Here is a 21,762-nt window from a genome sequence, read left to right as displayed (position 1 = left end):
AAAAAAAGTTTACATATGATATTTGAACGGCCAAAAAAAATTTGAATACAACAAAATGATTTTGAAAAGTTTTTGTGTTATTTTCAGACTTTTTCAATACAAAAATAGGAAAAAGGTAATCATTTTATTATGTCAATTTTTTTTTATGAAAATTTGAGTGATTGATTTTCACGATACGTAACAATCTTCCAAACAAAATATAAAAGTTATTTTTGAGATATTTACTGAAAATAAATAAATTTTATAGAGTATCTATACAGAAAAACAAAGCCTCTGTGGTTGTGGTCTCCGTCGGCCATGAGGTTCTCTTCTCCTCTTTTATTTCATGTCTACTCAATGTTGTACAAAAACCAGAAAAATTCACTTTTAGTATATATGAACCAAATCGAGCTAAAACTGATCGATTTGAGCTAATATTTACACCAAATTACACAACGAGCATATCGATCAAAGGAAGTTTTTTAGCGGAAACTGAAATTCTTCATGAAACCCTAATAGGAAATCAAATGAAGATGGAATCTGCACTAGTATCATGCTTAAATTATTCATGTACAGAGAGCTTGTGATTTAATCTGCATGTAATTGTTTTTTATTAGAGGGATAATTTTTTATTTAAAAAAATCATTTTTTTTCGAGGGATGGGTAGAAAGACCTAGTGTATTTTGGGTTTGAAATCATATTTTTAGAGAGAATTTTTTTTTCTAAAGTGATAAATAACAAAAGAATGAAAAGTTTCGTTGTGATATTTCTTTAGTAGAAGCAAATGATTCCTCCTACAATAAAAGGCTTCATAGAGTGCCTGAAAGTGGAGTTTTTCTTATAACAGACGTTGTAATATTATATTTCATTATGCTTTCATTAGTCTTGTTGTTTTCTTTTTATGCTATTTTTGATTTATACAATTTTAGCTATATGTTACTATGTAGTATGATTTGAAGTTATCGGTTTGTTCTCATTCATCGAATTCTTTTTAAATTTCGTTCTTCAAAAGCTTGAATGTCCTTAACGAAATTCATGGCGTCGCCACTGGCTCAGGTTGTCTTGTGGTTCCCGTTGTGTGTGACAATTTAGTCAAGGTCCTGATGCCTTTTCTTCTTTTCTGCTCTTTTGCAGAACAAAAATGTTGTTGTACAGGTTCTGGGGGTTCAGTAATATATTGAAGAAACTGTGCGTTATAGGTCCATTTTCATCCTTTCTTTTGTTTCTTTACTCATTTTCTTCTGTAATATTTTGGTTTAATTTGGCTTCAGTTTCAAAAGTCTTAACTTGTTTTATCATCACTACTTGTCTTTTTGGCTTCATAATTAGAGGCAGTTTTTTTGGCTCTTTTTGGGATACCATTATATTTCTTTTAACTGTTTTGGGGGCTTAGTTTAACAAAATTAAAAGTCATCTACTGTCATACCATTCTCCTCTTTTCCTTTCACTGATAGCTCAATACGCCTCTTTGCTCAGATTCTACATTATTGCTAGTGAGGTAGAAAAGGAAAGCCAAAAAAGAAAAGAATTTCAAGCATGAATCAAGGTATGCAATTTTATCTTCCCCTTATAAACGTATGCCTTATTAAGATTGATCATTTTTTTCCTAACAGATAAAGAAAAACTTTAACCCTTAATAAGATCATTTGAATTCTTTTTAACAGATAGAGAAAGTGTTGCTGTTGAAGGGGATATAGAAGATAAAATTAGTATTCTACCAAGAAATGTTATTGATTGTATCCTTGAGAGCTTGCCCGTTAAAGAAGCTGCAAAAACTTGTACTTTGTCCAAAAGTTGGAGATACATTTGGAGCGAGCTTCCAAAAATGGTGCTGGATTACGAATTTTGTGATGAGTTAATAGAAGAGTCTGAATCCAAATTTAGAGAAGTAGTTGATGAGATTATGTTATTGCATATGGGAAAGATTGTGAAGTTTGTTCTTGACGTTAGAGTAGAAGATTTAGCTTCATATACAGCTAGTGACAGATGGGTTCTTTATGTCACCAGAAACAATGTCAAGAAGCTAAGCCTTAGAATTTCAAATATCTATGATCATACCTATACACTGCCTCCTTGTTTATTTCACTGTTCAACACTGACACAGTTGAAACTCGCTAACTGTTCCTTCAAACCACCTGGTTATTTTCTTGGCTTTCCCAATCTTGTAACCCTTCAGTTGGCTTCAGTAACCTTTTCAGAGTTTTGTGTTATCAAGGCCCTTCTTCTTGCTGATTTGACCTTGAACTGTTGTGATGGTATACAATACCTAAACGTTGTTTCACCGGTGTTGAAGTCCTTGTATGTTTGTTACCATCACTCTTATATCGCGCTAAATTGCTTTATGAACTGCAAGAATTTGAGAGATTTAGTACTTCTATTTGACGACGTGGTTGATAATCCAAATCATGATCATAGATCAACGTTGGAGAAAGTTCTTGTTAGCTTGCCTGCACTTGAGGTACTTGTGTTGGATTCACCTTTCATTGAGGTAATGACTTGTTGTTTCACTTGAATATCTCTTATAGTGCGATTGTATTCAATTGAGATTGTAATCATTGTATTTGCTCCAAAGTTTTTGAGTGCAGATGTAGTTCCATCAAATGGTCCTCCTTTTATGCTCAACTGCTTGCAGAGTCTGTCGCTCTGTGTTGACTTTGGCAAATTGGGTCATATTTCTTCCATTCTGCAATTAATTAAGTCTTTCCCCAATTTGAGTAAACTTGAGATTTCGGTAAGAAATGTTAAATATATCTGGTGGTTCCTTTTGGTCTTCATATATTTTAAGTTGAAGCTAAAATGACTTGATGTTTGCTTATACCATTAGGTCGAAGGTACCTATGATAATGCTGAAGCATTTTTGAAATGTCTGAAGATGCCTGGCTTCTTGGAACTACCACTATACAAGCTCGAGTTTGTGAGCTTCTATGGTTTTGTGAGTACAAAATGTGTGCTGTTTTTGGCAATGATATTCCTTTCTCATGCACCATCTTTGCTAAGGATCTTCATTGAACAACCGATAGGCATTGATTCCAGTAATGTCGCCATAGAATTGAGTCGTTTACCCAGAGCTTCTCCTATGGCTGAGCTAGTCTGCAATTTGAGGTAGGAAGTTAAATTGATGCATTATCTGTTTGTTCTCAATAAGTTTTGTTAGTGAGAGGGAATATATTGGCGTACTTCTTGTATAAAGGCGATTCTTTGCCCTTTATTGATAAAATTTGGTTACCTTGTCAAGAAAAACATAGAAGATTCTTTATGGCTTCATATGAAATGAAAAGTCTCTGCCTGTCTGCCACCATGCTAGGAACTTGTTATTGTGGACTTGTGATGTTTTATCTGCACTGCAATTTAATTAAGCTTGTTAACCATTTCCACTGATTCTGGAACAAGTAATCTTCGTTGTATGTCGGACCCTGCCAACGTTCAGTTGTTGTCTCCACCACCTTCAAGTTAAAGCATATATAGGGCTGTAACTGTAGTTGTGTTGTTGGTACCTTGATTGCATAAGTTTGTGTAGCTTATGTGCAAATTAAATGTGACTTGTTCTTTTGTATGAAACAAGCTTACTCATGATATGCACCCACTAACAAGGCAGGCAATGCTATAATATATAGTTTATGCTTTAATTTGTTTGTACCTATTTTGGTAAATCACCTTCTAATTAGAGCTTAATTAGCACATATTTTATAATTGCTGCTAAGTTTTTTATCGATGGTGACTAATTTTTCTTTTCAATTATGTCCATTTATCATATTTTAAGGTGTGTGGTGTAGGTATAACTGATGCTGATCATGTTAAGAACATCAAAGACCTTACTTCCTTGACTCTTTTAAACCTTTCTCAAAACAAACACTTGACAGATAAAAATTGGAAGAGATTTCTGGTATAGTAGCTCATTTGTGGTTTTTTTTTTTTTCCTTTATGAGTGTCCACAGATGCATAGGACGTCAAGATTCGTATGCTTTTAGATAAAATGCATCCATACACAGACGCTCGGTTTTTTCTTGTGCATTATTTTGATCTTTCTCTCAGCCGAGTGGCCGAGGAATATAATACTCGTTACAATCTCAACCGATTACATGACATTTGACTTGTGCTACTTGTGAAATGTTGGTTTGAGTTTTGACACGGTTAGCTGCTAGAGTCTCTGAATGTTTCAAACTCTCGCATAACAAGTGCAGGGTTGAAACACTCATGGTGAGTGCAGATCATAATATCAAGAAACTCCAATCCCAAATCTGGTCAGCTATAAGCTCGAATAGAATTCAACTGCTGCTATACTTGGATCAACAATATTAAATTATGCTATCTTCTTGAATTATACAAGTACTATTGGTCTTGAAACCTTTTTCCAATCTGTGTCAGCCTTCAACATTATAGAATTCGTAGTAACTTATTTATCCACCTTGCCATAGAATGAAATGCCACCAGATAAAACATCTTGTATAATATTTTCTTTTTCCCAATCCATGATAAAATAAAATATCAAGAAAGCATGTCATAGATATGTACTGACCTTGTCAACGTCTATATCTTGTATAATGGCATTGATAACTTCTTCATTGTAGGTCTCAATCTCAGTATCTAAGGCCTCCCTTGCCTCCTCAATTTCTATATACTATTTTGGTTTTCATCGAAAATTACAAACGCCTTTTTTGGTGCTTCTTATTTGTCATCTTTCTTAGGTGGACTGAAATGACTACAAACAGGCTTAAGAATTCATCTGTATTAACATCACCCTGCGAAAATATCACGGATTAGTTTCATGTGTTCTTTGCAAGTCCCAACTAACATTATATGTATGTAGTGGCTAATATTCGTATGTAGTTATATAATTCATTTTTTAACTAAGACCTTGATGTCTGGCAAGGGGGTTTGGAGTACTCAAAACTATACAACATTATACTTATTCCAAGTAATATCTTGAGTACCCAAAGCTATACAACATTTAACTATTAAAGAATAGAAAAAAGAAGGCCTAGCTAGAAGAAAACTATATTGAAATTGAAATTACAGCTAGTCATCCAACCTGCTACCAGTTTTTTGACTCAACTGAAAAAAATAATCCATAGGAAAAGCCGCAAGCACCACTAGGCCTTTTGACTAAATAGATATTGGCATAGAGAGGAAATCATGAACTACAGGAAAAAAGGAGAGCTACTTGCCAGCAAAATCCCAAGCTTGCCAAGGAAGGAACAAAACAGAGAAAGACAGACACGAGATAGATTTTTAAAAAAACAAGGCCTTTTTCGAATAAGCCAATTCATTTTGAAAAGCAAAAAGACTCTTGCTACTTGTTATGGTATTTGTATACATCTTAATCTTCTCATAGAATTGTCAAAAGTTGTTGCACTAATCAAATCTCGATGAAATCAATTCCTTTTCAACTAGATTGCGAAAAGTTTTGTTTTGGGTGAGATACACGTTTTGTCGGTTGTATGAGGGGCTCTTTGGCTGCCAAATCTTCGTTGTGGGATTCATAATTACCTATTTCACTCCCTTTCATCTCCTTACTTTTCTCATCAATTTTTAACCTTTTCTTATACTTTTTCTTTCTCCTCACAATATTCCCTTGTATTTTTTCCCTGTTTGTTAACCTTTAACGTAACTTTATTTTTAAAAGGAAAATGCTCAAATACGTAATCGAATTTTGAGAAAAAGTTAATCTATGTTATTTGTTAAAAATTTGGTTCATTTATGTCATTTTTGTTTGAAAAAAGATTCATCCATGCCATTATTTGTTAACTAAAATAGCATAAATGAATCAAACTTTTAACGGATGACATAGATGAACTGTTTTTCAAAGTTCGATGGCACATTTGAGTCTTTTTTCTTTTATAAAAATGATTAATTAATGACGAAGCATAATTGATCACATGTAAAAAATAATTTTGCGAAATCGGAATTATTTTTAGTTAACAAATAATTGAATGGATGAACATTTTCTCAAATAGAAATGGCATACATAAGCTAAACTTTTAAAGAATGACATAAATAAACTTTTTTTTCAAAGTTTGATAGTATATTTGAATCTTTTCCTTTTTTGAAATCATAAAGAACTTTTGGAATTCACCCACAATGTTTAATATTTTTTTCAATTTTTCATTTAGAATTCCATATCTGCATTGAAATTTGACTATTTTAAATTTGTGTTCTGTAGGACTTCATTCGGGGAAAAGCGCTTCTTACCAAGGATTTTTTATAAGCAGGAAAAAAATATCAAATAGCTAAAACCATGAGAAAAATTAAAATGATGAAAAACTGACTTAATTAATTTGATTTGAACATTTGAAAAAATTGATATAACTAATTTAATTTTCTTTTAATAAAAAATTTGATTCAAATCAAATTACAGGCGGTCATTAAAAATATTGAGTTCTAACTTGACTTTTGGTGAACGAAAATATTTAGTAAGAAAATAGAAAAAATTAAAAAGCATAATTGAAACCCCCACCACCCCACCACCACCACCCACACACACAAAAAAGTAGAAGAAAGAGAAAAAAGGGACCTTTACCTAATTATTTTTTAACAAGTGGAATCCAAAATCTACTTCGCAAAGCTTGAGAGGACCTCACACAACTATTGTCTGCCACGAAATATGTGTGCCTCTCACAGCATAATTTTTTTCCTGGATTGCCTATCCATGACTTTTTTTCCTTTCGTTTTCAATCGAAAAATTACATGTTCACGTAAATTAAAAAAGGGAAAATTACAGGAATAGTGTGTTTAAAACTTTAATTTACAATTTATAAATTTATCATATTTTATTTACAAAATACAGTTTTTAATTACAAAATCAACAATTTAGTATTGCCATGTTTTTGTTTTGCTGATTTGTTGGGGTTTGGGTTGATTTTTAGGAATTGATAATTTAATATTTTACTTTTTGGATTTCCACACACAATTGTAATAGTATAAGTTTCTTTAGGTAAAAAAAATTATGTTCTCTCTCGTAGATATCATTGTTCAATGTTACTGTTACGGGGGATAAATAACATGCTTAGGAGAAGAGTACATAGAGCAGCAAGAGTTGTACCTGACCGTTAAATGTTCAGAGAATGAGTATAAATTAAGTCTTATAGTACTACACTTTAGTCCTATGTAGATTTTAAGTTCAAGTTACGTTTATCACAAATTGACCCCTTAATTGAAAGTTTCTTTTTTTCAGGGATCTCTGAGTTAGTTAGAGGGGACTATATCTTTTAACAGTGTTTTAGAATAAATATTGTGTAATCAACCATTATGCAAAGAATCGAATATTATCTATATTCTTCTTGCCCTAGTTAGCTTATTTTTCTTGTAGCTTTCTGTACCTTTACTAGTAGTTGCAACAGTGGTATCAGAGCAATTTTGGGCTCTGTGGGACTAATGGCAGAAGAACTAACCGAGATACATAATATGCTTCAGAGGATGAACATGGAAATAGCCAATTTCTCTATTAGACAAGACCATCTCGAAACTAACCATGAGAAGTCCTTTAGTGAGCTTTAAGAAGCAGTCCAAGGAGGAAGAAGACCTGAGCGTGGGAAGGAGGAAGAAGACCTGAGTGTGGGAAGGACCATGTTCCAGTTTCAACTCCAAGAGAGTTGTATTTTCCTTCAAACACTCCATTAACACTGTGTAGTCTATCGAACCCACCAGTTTCAGAAGGTAATATTTTTTCTTCTTCTTCGAATATTAGAGATATCTAAAAAAAAACCTCTCTTTTCCTCTACCAAATGGTGTACGTTCAACCTTTTTCCTTGCATCTATGGTAACATCAAGGCATAACAATCAAATCCCTGTGACCTCCACCATTTGAAGCTCACCAGTGCCCTTTACTCAGGTGTTCCCAGCAACCAAATGCCCCAAATATATCCAAACATTCATAGTCCACTTTTGAACCATCTTCCACTTCTTTCTTACCCCATTGTTCAATACCAAACTATGCAGCAACCCATGAGTTATGCTTCATAGTTTCAACCACAATACCATCGTACAAACATACCCCTATATCCACAAAACCCATATATAAACCCTCCTTACAACACCCAAAATAACCAACAAAACACACACTTCAATAACCATAACCAAAATCATCCTCCTACAACACATCAGACTCTTTTGTCCAGGTTCACTAGAGTAGAATTCCCTAAATTTAATGGTAAGGACTTGATGAGTTGGTTATATAAGGTGGAACATTTCCTCTCAGCGAAAGTTGTTTCTGTCAATCAGAGGTTGAAACTGGCAGCCTTACATTTTGAAGAGGTGGATTTACAGTGGCATTAGGGATTCTTGAGGAGTAGAATAACTTATCCTCCCCTTTCCTGGGATGAATATGTATATGCTCTAGCAGATAGATTTAGAGTTGAGTATTTAGACCCCATGACAGAGTTGGTAAGACTCGAACAAATTGGTTTAGTGAAAGATTTTCAATCCAACTTTTATAATGTCCTTTCTAGATTGTCTATCTCAAATGAAAATGTTATTAGCATCTTGCTCATGGTCTGAATCCTGAGATTAGTGATGATGTGAGGATTGGGAAGCCCAGTACCCTGCCTCAAGCTTACCACCTACCTAGGTTTAATGAATCTTTTTTTGTTGCTAAGGCTAAGATGTTAAAGAGTAGCACACCTAGTCATAACCAGTATAGAACTAGTCAACCTACTCAAGGGGTGTCTAGTTATGTTAGCAAATCGACCATAGCTGCTATGGACTTCAACAAGAAGAGGAGACTCACTCCTGCAAAGATGGATGAGAAGAGGGCTAAGGGCTTGTGCTGCTATTGTATGAGAAATTTCTTCCTAGACATAAGTGTAAGGTAAAGAGATAATTGTTCTCTATTTAGCTAGAGGAAGAATTTTTCGCTTAGGAGGAGGAGGAAGAGGAAGAGTAAGAAGAGGGAAATAAAGGAGTTATACCAACAGAGAAGGCAGTAGAGAGTTGTGTCGTTTTTTTACATGCATTCAATGGAACAATGGGTTACAAGACATTGAGGATACAAGGTTGCAGAGAAAAGAAACCAATTAGTGTACTCATTGATTGTGTATCAACCCACAATTTCATTGATGAGAAGGTTGCTAGACTGATTGGTTGTGAATTACAAAAGATAAATCCTTAAGATGTGAGTATAGCTGATGGCAGAACAATAGAATTTGTGCATGGTTGCAGAAATTTTAAGTGGTAGTGCAAGGGGCTAGTTTTCAGGATGACTTTATGGTATTGCCAATTGGCAATTCTGATGTAGTCTTGGGAATTCAATGGTTGTGTAAATTGGGAGATATTAAAGTCAACTTTGACAAGCTTATGATAGAGTTTGAGTACCATGGGAAGTCCATTAAGTTGCAAAGTGCTTACCCTTCTTTCAAAACTGTGGAAGCTGCGGCTGTGGACAAGGTCGCTATTGATAATGCTCAAATCTTTATAATAAGAGTATGTCCAAAAAGTAACAACTTAGAAGGGGTAGTGAATGAACAAGATGAACCAGTAGAGATCCAGTCATTGCTAGATGAGTATCAAGGTCTCTTCAAAGAACCACAACAGTTGCCACCTTCAAGAGGAGTTTTTGACCATCACATACCATTGGTGGAAGGCAGTGCACCAATCAACTCCAGATCTTATAGATACTCTCCTTTACAAAAGAATGTGATTGAGAGTATGGTGCAAGAAATGCTAGAATAAGGAATAATTCAGTATAGCTCTAGTCCTTATGCATCATCTGTGATATTGGTAGGAAAGAAAGATGGCTCTTGGAGGCTATGTTTTGACTATAGAGTCTTGAACAAAGTGACAATGAAAGACAAATTCTCAATTCCTATCATTGAGGAACTTCTCGAGGAATTGGGAGGTTCAAAAATATACTCCAAGATTGACTTGAGAGATGGATATCACCAAATTAGGATGGCCACTCCTGATGTACTTAAGACTACCTTTAAGGCTCATTCTAGACACTATGAGTATTTAGTTATGCCATTTGGGCTTACTAATGCCCCTTCTAATTTTCAAGGATTAATGAACCACATTTTTGAATAACACTTAAGAAGGTTCATATTGATCTTTTTTGATGATATTTTAGTGTTCAATAGGAGTCTAGAAGAGCATTTGCAACACTTGAAGATTATATTTGAGTTGTTGGCCAAATATCAGCTTTTGAAGCAGTCAAATCTTGGCTTGAACCTCTTATCTAAAGCAGCTGGGAGGATTCTTGGGATTAGCAGGCTACTGCAAGAGGTTTATAAGAGGGTATGGGATCATCAGTAAACCTCTTACAGACTTCCTCAAGAAGGATAATTTTATCTTGTCCAACACGGATCAAGAAGCTTTCGATAAGCTGAAAATAGCTTTGACATCTACACCTGTTTTAGTGTTGCTGGATTCCTCACTACCCTTTGTAATTGAGACTGATGCTTGCAATGTAGGTATTGGGGTTGTGCTTATGTACAGAGGGAAACCAATTGCTAATTTAAGTAAAGGACTAGCAATGCAGCATCAAGTACTCTCAGTGTATGAAAAAGAATTACTAGCATTGGTCATGGTTGTAAAAAATGGAGTCAGTACCTAACTGGAAGATCTTTCATAGTGAAAATAGATTATAAGGATCTAAAGTTTCTACTAGAGAAAAAGTTGCACACTGGATCACAACTCAAATGGATCACAAGACTTATGCAGTATGATTTTGTCATTGAGTACAAAAAGGGGAAACAGAACAAGGTGGAAAATGCCTTGTCTAGATTATCTATGGTGGATCTAGATGCACTATCATTATCCACAGTCAAGACTGACTTATTGGAAATGATTAAGCAAAGTTGGATTTTAGAAAATACACTCAAAGAGATAATATCATCCATCAGAGACAAAAAGGTTGACATACCAAGATACACTTACTTACATGATCAGCTAAGGAAGAATAGCAGATTAGTTGTAGGTCCTGATGAACAACTGAGGAAGGATATTTTACAATTATGGCATAACTCAATGGTGGGGGGACATTTTGGAATAGAAAATATTTATAGAAAAGTGGTTGCTATTTTTTATTGAAAGGGGCTAAGAGATGATGTTCAAGAGTATGTGAAGGGTTGTGATGTGTGCCAAAGGCATAAATATGGCAATGCCCCTTATCCTAGTCTACTTCAACCGCTCAAAGTTCCAGTGGTTGCTTGGAGTAGTATAAGCATGGATTTCATTGATGGACTACCCAAGTACAAAGGAAAAATAGTAATATGGGTAGTGATGTACAGGTTGACAAAATATGCTCATTTCATGAGCCTATCACGCCCATACTCTGCTACTGATGTTGCGAAGGTGTTTATGGATCAGGTGTATAACCTACATGAGCTTCCAGAAGATATCATAAGCGACAAAGACCCAATATTTACAAGGAAAGTGTGGCAAGAGCTATTTTCCATGCTTGGGGTAAATATTGAACACATCCACTGCCTACCATCCTCAAATAGATAGACAGACAGAAGTTGTGAATAGATGTTTGGAGACTTACCTCATACGTTTTTGTTCAGATTCTAAAATAGACTGGTCTAATTATTTACCTGTCGCTGAACAGTGGTACAACACCACCTATCACTCTTCTATACAAACTTCACCCTATGAAGCACTAAATGGGCAACCCCTTCCTCCTCTTCACTTGTCATAGGCCATAGGAGATTCAACTTTGGAGAAAGTGGAAAGAAATCTTCTCACCAGGGAATTCAAGATACAACTCTTAAAACATCATCTCAGTAGGGCACAACATAAAATGATTGAACAAGCAAACAAGCATAGATCGGATACAAACTTCACCCTATGAAGCACTAAATGGGCAACATCCTCCTCCTCTTCACTTGTCATATGCCATAGTAGATTCAATTTTGGAGGAAGTGGAAAGAAATCTTCTCACCAGGGAATTCAAGATACAACTCTTAAAACATCATCTCAGTGGGACACAACATAGAATGATTGAACAAGCAAACAAGCATAGATCGGATAGGCAATTTAGTGATGGAGATTGGGTTTATCTTAAGATTCAACCTTACAGGCAAGTAACCATGTTTGGCACTCATATCTCTAAATTTTCGGCCAACTATTATGAGCCTTACCTGGTTAAGGAAAAGGAAAGATCAGTTGCTTACAAACTAAAACTTTCATCATAGTTGTTGTTACACCCCACTTTTCATGTCTCACGGTTAAAAAAACTGTCATCAATTACCCTCAAAAATTTAACACACACACACAGAGTACTAAGTCTCTCGAGCCCATATTTTCCAAAACCTCAGAAGGTTCTAGACAGGCGTATAATCCAGAAGGGAAACAAGTCCATGGCTCAAGTATTAATTCAATGAGATCAGTTGACACCTACTGAAACTACATAGGAAGACTACAATACACGAGTCAGATTCCCCTCATTCCTTCCTTGAGGACAAAAAAGCTTTTAACAAGGGAGAATTGTTAAGGGGGATAAATAACATGCTTAGGAGAAGAATACATAGAGCAGCAAGATTTGTACATGACCGTTAAATGTTCAAAGGATGACTACAGATTAAGTCTTATAGTACTACACTTTAGTCTTATGTAGATTTTTAGTTCAAGTTATGTTTATTACAGATTGACCCCTTAATTGAAAGTTTCTTTTCTTGAGGGGTCCCTGAGTTAGTTTGAGAGGACAATATCTTTTTGCAGTGCTTTAGTATAAATATTATGTAATCAGTATTTATGAAAAAGAATCGAATATTATCTATCTTCTTCTTGCCTTAGTTAGCTTATTTTTCTTACCCGAGTTCGTATCTGAAGGATGTGTAATCTTATATTCATACTCGTTGTATGATGGATAAAGGTTTCTTGTATTATTTGGCTCATGTGCATGTATTACTAAGGAGTCATCTCTTTTAGAGACCATGAGGGTGGTGAAAAAGTTTATGGATGTGCTTCCTATAGACTTGCAAGGTATTCCTCCGGACCGTGATATTGATTTTGTGATTAATTTGGAGCCGGAAACCAAGCCCATCTCTTTTTCTCCCTATCGGATAGGTCCAACAATATTGAAGGAGTTGAAGAAACAGTTGGAGGATTTATTAAAACAAGAATTTATTCGACCTAGTGTATCATTGTGGGGTGCACCAGTCTTATTTATGAAGAAGAAGGATGGTATTATGAGGATTTGTATTGACTATCGACAGCTAAATAAAGTCACAATCAAGAACAAGTATCCTCTTCCTCTCATTGATGATTTATTTGATCAGCTTCAGGATACATCAGTGTTCTCTAAGATCGACTTGAGGTTAGGTTACCATAAGTTGAGAGTTCAAGAATTTGATTTCCCGAATACTGCTTTCAAGACTCATTATGGGCATTATGAGTTTGTGGTCATGTCTTTTGGGATGACTAATGCCCCGGCTGCTTTTATAGAGTTAATGAACTTGGCATTTCCGCCTTATTTGGATTCTTTTGTGATTGTATTTATCAATGATATCTTAGTTTATTCCAAGAATGAGAACGACCATATTAGTCACTGGAGGGTTGTACTACAAAGATTGAGAGACGAAAAGTTGTATGTAAATTTCTCCAAATATTAGTTTTGGCTCGAGTTTGTGGCATTCTTGGGTCATGTGGTGACCAAGGATGAGATTATGGTCAATCCATCCATAGTTTCACTGGTTTGTGATTGGGTTAGGCCTACTTCAGTAATAGTGATTTGGACCTTTATTGGGTTAGCAGGCTATTATCGTCGATTTGTTCAAAGTTTCTCTTCTATTGCAGCTCCATTGATTATGCTGATTCAAAAGACCATGGAATTTCAGTGGACTGATGAGTGTGAGGCAATCTTTCAAAAGCTCAAGGAGTTATTGACTTCAAAACTGATGAACTACTCGTATTCATGGATGACCTTTATGATTCGTAACCTTCAATATGATTCGTATACTCATTCGTAGACCAAGTCCTGGCTTTCAACTATTGTGGGTCTCTTCTACGGATGTCTTTATGACTCGCAGATTTTATGACGAGTCATAGAACTGACTCATAACTCCAGCCTTTCCTTAAGTCCTCAGCATTTCTTTGACGACTGCCACCTACGACCCATAGGTTGGCCTCATAGACTCCAAAAATTCTGCAATCAGTGTTGTGCTTCCTTGTCCAATGCTCCAACTTATTTTTCTGCAAAACAAACACAACTAACATCAAATATACTAAAAATTCTTAAAAGACATGTAATTTCTCAAGTTTTAAATATTACAAGTACCATAAATCCACGGTACATCAGCACCCTCAACTTAAAATGGTTGCTTGTCTTCAAGCGACACTATTATAATAAAACGTTACAACGCAACATAAGACCAAGAATCCACAGCAATCACAAGGCTATTCATTCTTAATCCCTTTCAACTTTCTTTCATGATATCATTGCAACCACTATTTCAAATCAAACTAACTCATGCCAATCAATATAAGACATTTCAACACCAATAGACATATTCACATGCAAAGACAATATTTACCGCTTTATTAACCTTTTCGACAATGTTACTTGTACCCTCACTAAAAAGAAGTTCCTTTTTCACACATATTTCAAATATTTCTTTTAAACAAAAAAATCAGGGACTCGATAAACACTTACGCTCACAAAAGAAATTCAAACATTCATGCACAATATCATTGGTTTGCCCTTATTTTCAATACTTAGGCTCTTGAACAGTTGAATTAGGATCACTATAGAACCTTTCTTGCTTGTAACTTAGGCTCGGGGACAAGTGTGGTGTATTTGGAATTTAGTGACTTTTTGCCCTCCTAAAATACTATGTTAACTTGATTCCACATCTTACAACCCAAAACTAGTTTCACTCTTATTCTTCGACTTTGCTATTACTTCGGGTGTGGCTTTTGCTTGTTCGTTTCTCAACACTTTTCTTATGATTTATACTTTTCATTGCTAACACTTTCTAAGTTATTTGTTTATCTCGGCCACTCACCCTTTGTTCTTCTCTCCTCTCTTCTTTATCACACATCTCTTTTCATATCTTTTATTTTCTTGTTTACCTTTCTCACACGCCTTTTTTTCTCGATTTTCTCTTATAGTAGCCACCCTCAACTTAGGTTTTTAGCTTGAGTTAAGGTGCACATTTCCCTAGGATGGACCAGGGCCAAAACAAAGGATTACAATTAATGATGGGGACATTAAAGTATGCTTTATTGAATCAAAAAGGCCTTTTTAGGCTCGAATCTTTAGTTTAAAAGGGTAAAACATTATTTGGTTGGTTCTTTTAAGGCTAAGTGGACTATTTCAACAATGTCCTATGATCCTTTCCTAATCAACAGTTCAATTATCACAGTACAACCAACGGGACAAGTTCTAGATTGACACAAATAGTAAGAATACACAAATACTTCACACACACTTGGCCTCAAGTTTCATTGTCAATTTATCAATATCTGGTTCATGTTTCAGTCTTAGTCATATGTTATCCTATCAGTTTACATCATGTCACACAAAGATCCTACATAGTCAGTACACCAAAGAAACAGTCATAACACTTCAATTAAATGTTGTTTTGGAGGGGTCTATTTTTTCATTTTAAACCTTATATCCATCATACCATATATCCCTATTCTTATATTACATTTACATGCTAAACATGTTGGTTCAACATAAAAAATGGTCCTTGGGAAAAGAACACAGGCAAGAAAACCCCAAGGACTTTATTGAATATCTAGGGTACTCAAACTTTACCTATATATTGGTACAATAATAAACACCCCACCTCTACTTGAAAACTATTGAATTTTCCTCAATGCAACACATCAACAAGTAAAACCATAAGGGAGAAAAAAAAGAACATGTGATGCATAAGCGTCGAAGTCTATTTAGTGAAATTCAGGTCCATCGGTGTGGACCTCAGTGTGGTAGTAGGTGGCTCTACGGCTGTCTGTGAGTCACTATGAGTGGAATCCCATGAGCTCAAATCTACAACAGCATGCTGCCTCTCCTCCTCTTGTTGCAGCACCTCAAAATGTATAGATACCTGCTTGGCCTTCTTTAACTCACGGCGTTCTTTCATCTTCCTCCTCCAAACCTATGCAATGTATGAAGTGTCAGCATTAATGCAAGGTATTTTGTATCTTAAACTCCCATAATCATCATCTTCAAACAAATCATACAAACTCGGTGGCTGGATAGCCAGCATAGAAAAAGGTATAGGGGCTGGTGTAGCTAAGGTTGTGACCTCAGCACGCAATCAATTAACCTCTGTCACAATGGCATATAGGTTAGCACTCGATGAAGTCTGAAATCTCTCATTAACCCTACGCTCAAATGTATTTATACGGGCATGTAACTAACGATCCCGCTCAACTAAGGCAGCCTCTAAACTAGATATGGAATGCTTCTTAGACTTAGGGATAGCTTTTCGTACCCAAGGCTTCAATTGCTGAATTAGGTGACCAAGTTAGGCCTCCGTCTGAGCCTGCCGCTGCATCAAGTTCTGTAAAGCCTCTATCGAGATGGTGACCAAGCCTGTGGGCTGTGGACGTGGTATGCTAGTAGATGGGACTGCTAAAATTTGATACTCCCAAATTACACCTCCCAAAAAAGGTAAAAAGTGGTCGTTGATCAACTATAGAGCCTAACAGATATTAGGGTCAATCCCACGAGGAATATGGTTAAGACTTAGGTTAATCATTTATATTTATTTTGGTAATCATATTATTTCTGTAAAAAGGGGAGTTTTTGAGTAAAAGTAATTAACTAATTTAATAACAAGCATCAAGTAACAAAGTAACAATTTAATGTGGTTTAATTCAGTATAAGACGAAACTAGGGTGTACGTGTTCCCCACAAATCCTTAATTATATAGACCCTTTTTATTAGTAATCCCTTTCTACTGTGTTAAATGTAGAATCGGTAAGTTAATTTCACCTAAGTTCTTGATTCGGTGAATAAGTGAATATCACCACGTAACTTGATCTCTATGGGTGTATGTTTTACTAACCCTTACCAATGATTCCAGATTTAGTTATTTCTTGATCCGTTCAAGCTAATTAGATGAGAATAATTAGCCTCAAATCTCGTTGTTTAATTCCTTTTCTCATTCATTACCTCTTTGACTCGGCAAATAAGAATAAGGCGAGTTTTAACACGGGACCTCGTTAAAAAGAAATCAAAGCGAAGGGAAAAATAATACATGCATGCACATTATTCAAGAATTACTTTTTATTAAGTCTACATTGTTAATTCTTTATGATTCCCATAATCCTAATTGTAGAATTAGCTACTCCTGTCTACATGATCACAATAAATAATATTTTGTCTAAAAGAAATTATGCACTTACAATAACAAATATGAGAATCCAAAAGCTTCCAATAAAATCTGAACGTAAACTCAATAACAAAAATCGAGAATTCAAGAATTAAAGCCCAAAAGTAGTTCAAGCTTAATCCTCAAACCCAAAAATGTGCCTTTCTTCAGAAATAATCTTAAGGAATGTATTTATAGACAAATAATCATGATTAAACACAAATTGAAAGAAATAGAAAAATTAAGTCAGTTGGGTCCTACGACTCATTCCAACGGATAGATAAGTTGATGAATCATAGGCCAGTCGTAACACAACTCTTTGCACTGATGAACTACTCTTTTTCACGAACGACCTCTATGATTCGTATCCTTCAAGATGACTCGTATACTCATTCGTAGACCAAGTCCTGGGTTTCAACTATTGTGGTCTCTTCTACGGATGTCTTTACGACTCATAGATTTTTTGACAAGTCATAGAACTGACTTGTAAGTCCATCCTTTCCTTAATTCCTCAGTATTTCCTTGACGACTGCCACCTACAACTTGTAGGTTGGCCTCGTAGACTCTAAAAATTATGCAATCAGTGTTGCTTCCTTGTCCAATGCTCCAACTTATTTTCCTATAAAAAAACACAACTGATATTAAATCTACTAACAAATGCTTAAAAGACATGCAATTTCTCAAGTTTAAAGTATTATAAATACCGTAAATCCACGGTACATCAGGTACCTATTATAGCATTACCCAAGGAGGGTGTGACTTTCATTGTAATTTGTGATGCTTTGAGTGTTGATTTGGGTGATGTATTAATGTAGAAGGGGAGAGTTATAGCCTATGCTTCTCGATAGCTAAATGTACAAAAGAAGAACTACCCTATTCACGACTTGGAGTTAGCGGTGGTTGTGTTTGTTTTGAAGTTGTAGAAACTCTATCTCTATGGTGTGCATTGTGAGGTCTTTACTGATCACCGTACCCTTAAGTATATCTTTTCTCAGTCGAATATGGACATGAGGCAGTGTAGGTGGTTATAGCTATTGAAAGACTATGACATTACCATTTTTTCATTCGAGCAAGGCTAATGTGGTAGCGGATGCTTTAAGTCGGAAAGCATCTAATATGAATAGTTTAGCCTCTCTTAAGACAGAGGAGAGGCCTTTGGCTTTAGTGAGATTTTAGTAATTTGAAACCTTGAGTGGAGCTTTTATTAAAATAGTCAATTTTGATCAACATATTGAGGTCCAAGCATCGGATTAATTCCGTCAGTTCTGTTGCATTCGAAACATCAAGTTTGGTCTAGTTGAGTGTTGAGTTAAAGCCCGAGACCTTAGAATGCGTTTTGAAAATTTATTCTAAAAGTTGAGTTTTAGGCCAAAAAGGTGTCAAAGAAAGTATTTTTGTCATCACGATCTTCTTTTTTTGAAAATTTGATAAGTGTGATGCATATCCAGTTCATTTTTATTGGACCCTGAATAATTTTCGAGGGTCTAATCGGAGGCAATTTTGGACTTGGGTTTTCTGTAGATTCTGGTTTTGGAGCATTCATATTTTTCTTCTTCACGATTGCGATGGCCAGGCCCGCGTTTGCAAAGGGTTTCCTTCCTAGTGCTTCTAGATCGAGGCTCTATGGCTCGCATTTTCGGAGGGTCGCCTATAGCAGTCTTCGCATTCGCAGCATCCCTCTCACGTTTGCGATGAACCGGAGTCTATTGCTCCATAATCGCGAGGTTAGTGGCCCATGATTAGGATGAGTTATTATAGGCCAAAACAGTGTAATTTTGGGATTCTTCCCAATTCTTCCATTTCCACCAATTTTACTCAGTTTGAAGCTTAGGGAGACGATTTTGACAAGAATTTTTGGAGGAAATCATTTGGGTAAGTTTATTTAATCAGTCTTTATTATTTTCTATCAACTTTATCCTCTTAAATCATTTCAAAGTCAAGATTTCAAATGGATTTTGGGGGAGGGTTTCTTCCAAGTTTCAAAATTTGGTTTTCTTTGATTTCTAATCTATTTCTTGTTCAATTTTAATAGGTTTTTCTACCATTTTTGACCTTTTTTATTTTTGAGGTAATTTTTGAACTACTTTGACCCTAGTTCTAAAACCTTGCAATATGTGTATCGTTAGCCTTCTTTTGATGAACTCTTTTCATTCTTGATAGTTGGGGATCATTTCGGAGTTGGTATTTGAATATAGAGCTCTGGTTCAGGTGTTCGTGTGAAGTTTCGGCCTTCAAGATAGGTTTGGTTATCCTTCTTTGAGACTCAAAATTGGGTAATTAGTCTTTCATCTATTATATATTTTGGGATGGGATCGTTATGTGAATTGGGACTATTGATTTTATTGTGTTGCCTGTGCGGGGGCTTATTTGTGCGGTTTAGCCCGTGTGGGACCTTATTTGCTATCCTATTTGCTTTGAGTGCATGTGATTCATGATTTTCCTGTGAGAGTCTTGTAATGCCCGCATGAGGGGTTAATTTAGGGGTTTATATTATGCTTGAATAATGAAACGTTTTTAAAAAGTGTGAACTTTTATTTAAATGTATCTCCTTTTCTTTGCTATCTATTTGAGGGTGTATATCATGTGTAGGTTGAGTTTTGAGATGCATTCATCCTCATTCATCGTTTCATTGCCACTGGAAGTTAAAGAATGTACAAAAAAAAATTGAGAAAAAAAATGTGACACATTTTTATATCCTTGACCACGAGTTAGAAGGTGGCAAGTTGATGAGATAATGAGATTGTGATTTGGTATATGGACTACGAATCCCCTATGGGTCCTTGTTTGGAAGCCTTTGCTCGATAGGTGTATACAACAGGTTGTGCGACAGTCTTGGTTCCACCGTACCACCACATCATTGCATTGTGATCTAATCATGTGTGATATTGAACTGCCCCTATGTGTTTAATTTACTCACGTTGTTCTATATAAATTGACGGCACCGATGCCAGGTGCTATTTTTCTGGATGCAGATGGAAGTATTCCTTAGTTTATTTCATAAGTTTGATTAATTCCTTATACTCAGTCGGTCAAACCTACTGATTATGTGTGGATTGTATTTACCCTTACTTTTGTATTCTTTTGATGCAGATCCTAGTCAGGGTATTCCACACGGTAACTGATTTCTTCTAGCGGGTTGTGTTGTATGAGATTAGTGGTGAGATCCTGTGATTCGAATCTCCATTAGTTCCATCTTTTGCTTTCGGTCTTTATTTTTGTTCAAAGACTTATGAAGTATATCAGATTCGACAGTTATATTAGATGTTTTTTACACTTATGACATCAGGTTTTGGGATATTTTCTTCGTTATTCTTCTTTTTATTTTTTTGTGGCCTGAGTTCCTCTTTGGGAGTCTCGTATGAGATTTATTATTAGGTTTACAAATCAGGTTGGATTTTGGATGTGTGTCATCATGACCTCGAATTTTGGGTCATTACAGGTTAGAGGTATTAGCTAGACCTAAGATTATATATCCCACCATTTGTACTATAATGATGGGATAAGTAATCTCATATATATATGTTGGGATAATTAATCTCATGGTATATCCCAATCCATGAAATAACTTTGTCTATCCCATCCCCGTACCAAACAACCCCTAATCTTTTTAGTTATTTAGAAGTCATGAATATGGACTAAACATAAATTAGAGATATACTAAATTCACATGAAAATGAATTGCAAGAACGACTCCAGTAGCCAAAGTTGAAAAACATTCTTCAGCATTTGGCAAGCACGAGAAGAAATAAATCATACCCGCACAACAATTAAACTATAAATTACAACCAATAAAACGATAAACTATTGACTCCATAAACAAACACATATGAAGAAATCAACGAACAAAAAAATCCCAAACAAACATTTTAATAATAATCTAATTAGATATGTTTCACAGTTTTATAAATCAAATATAAAATTTACCGATAAGGATAATTCAAAAACATGAAGATTTTTCCTAGTCTTTTGGTTTTATTCACTGCCAAGGATATCGTTGGAATCAAAAACCTGAAGTTAAATAATATTAACTATGCTGAGTTTATAACAACAACTTTCTATAAATCACCTTAGTAGTTAGCAATTTATGGTACAAACCAGACGACCCCTTATATGTACATATTAAGGTGAATCCACATTATTGTATTAAAAAATCAAGGTGCAATCCATATTATGATGACAATAGGGTTCAAATAAGTATTATGGTCTTAGCTAACACACAGATATCACAACTGGATGCTCAACACAAGATCTTATCAATTTACACAAACATTCAGAAGTGTTTAAATTGTTGATCCAAAGTTCCCATGAGAAGACATTAAGACAAACCCAATAAATGGTCAAAAGAAAAGTTGAATGAAACAAACTCTCATCCCAACCAATTCAACACCCTGCAAGTCAAAATGTGTCTTAATAGTATTGGTGTAAGCAATTACAATAATTGTATTGTTAATAGAAAACATTTATAATTATCCTATCAAAGAACAAAAGTTTCAAATTTGATACCTTTCGAGGATTGAGAAAATCA

General features: G+C 35.2%; 1 protein-coding gene and 1 long non-coding RNA gene across 6 annotated transcripts; one reads left to right on the top strand and one right to left on the bottom strand.

The window, feature by feature from the left end:
• The first annotated feature begins 201 nt into the window (after positions 1-201).
• On the top strand, positions 202-20,443 carry LOC129895505 (F-box/FBD/LRR-repeat protein At1g13570-like). Of its 5 annotated transcripts, none has more exons than XM_055971257.1 (7): positions 202-302; positions 1,114-1,178; positions 1,456-1,525; positions 1,644-2,467; positions 2,552-2,710; positions 2,804-3,081; positions 4,161-4,439. In XM_055971257.1, the coding sequence occupies exons 3-7, from the start codon at positions 1,516-1,518 to the stop codon at positions 4,276-4,278; spliced, it is 1,389 nt and encodes a 462-aa protein (XP_055827232.1). In that variant the 5' UTR covers positions 202-302; positions 1,114-1,178; positions 1,456-1,515; the 3' UTR covers positions 4,279-4,439. The 5 variants fall into 5 exon arrangements, with proteins under 5 accessions (XP_055827232.1, XP_055827434.1, XP_055827505.1 ...); XM_055971459.1 differs by lacking the exon at positions 4,161-4,439 and adding an exon at positions 3,915-4,089; XM_055971530.1 differs by lacking the exon at positions 4,161-4,439 and adding an exon at positions 20,328-20,443 and having other exon boundaries at positions 203-302.
• Positions 3,242-5,390, bottom strand: LOC129895825 (uncharacterized). The gene is made up of 3 exons (XR_008767869.1): positions 5,009-5,390; positions 4,496-4,718; positions 3,242-3,422 (listed from the first exon to the last, which is right to left on the bottom strand). It is a non-coding gene; the product is annotated as an uncharacterized LOC129895825 (long non-coding RNA).
• Positions 20,444-21,762: the final 1,319 nt, after the last annotated feature.

This window comes from Solanum dulcamara, chromosome 1 (assembly GCF_947179165.1).
Source record: "Solanum dulcamara chromosome 1, daSolDulc1.2, whole genome shotgun sequence".
NCBI classification, from domain to species: Eukaryota; Viridiplantae; Streptophyta; class Magnoliopsida; order Solanales; family Solanaceae; genus Solanum; species Solanum dulcamara.
This window is presented reverse-complemented; position numbering and strand designations above follow the sequence as displayed.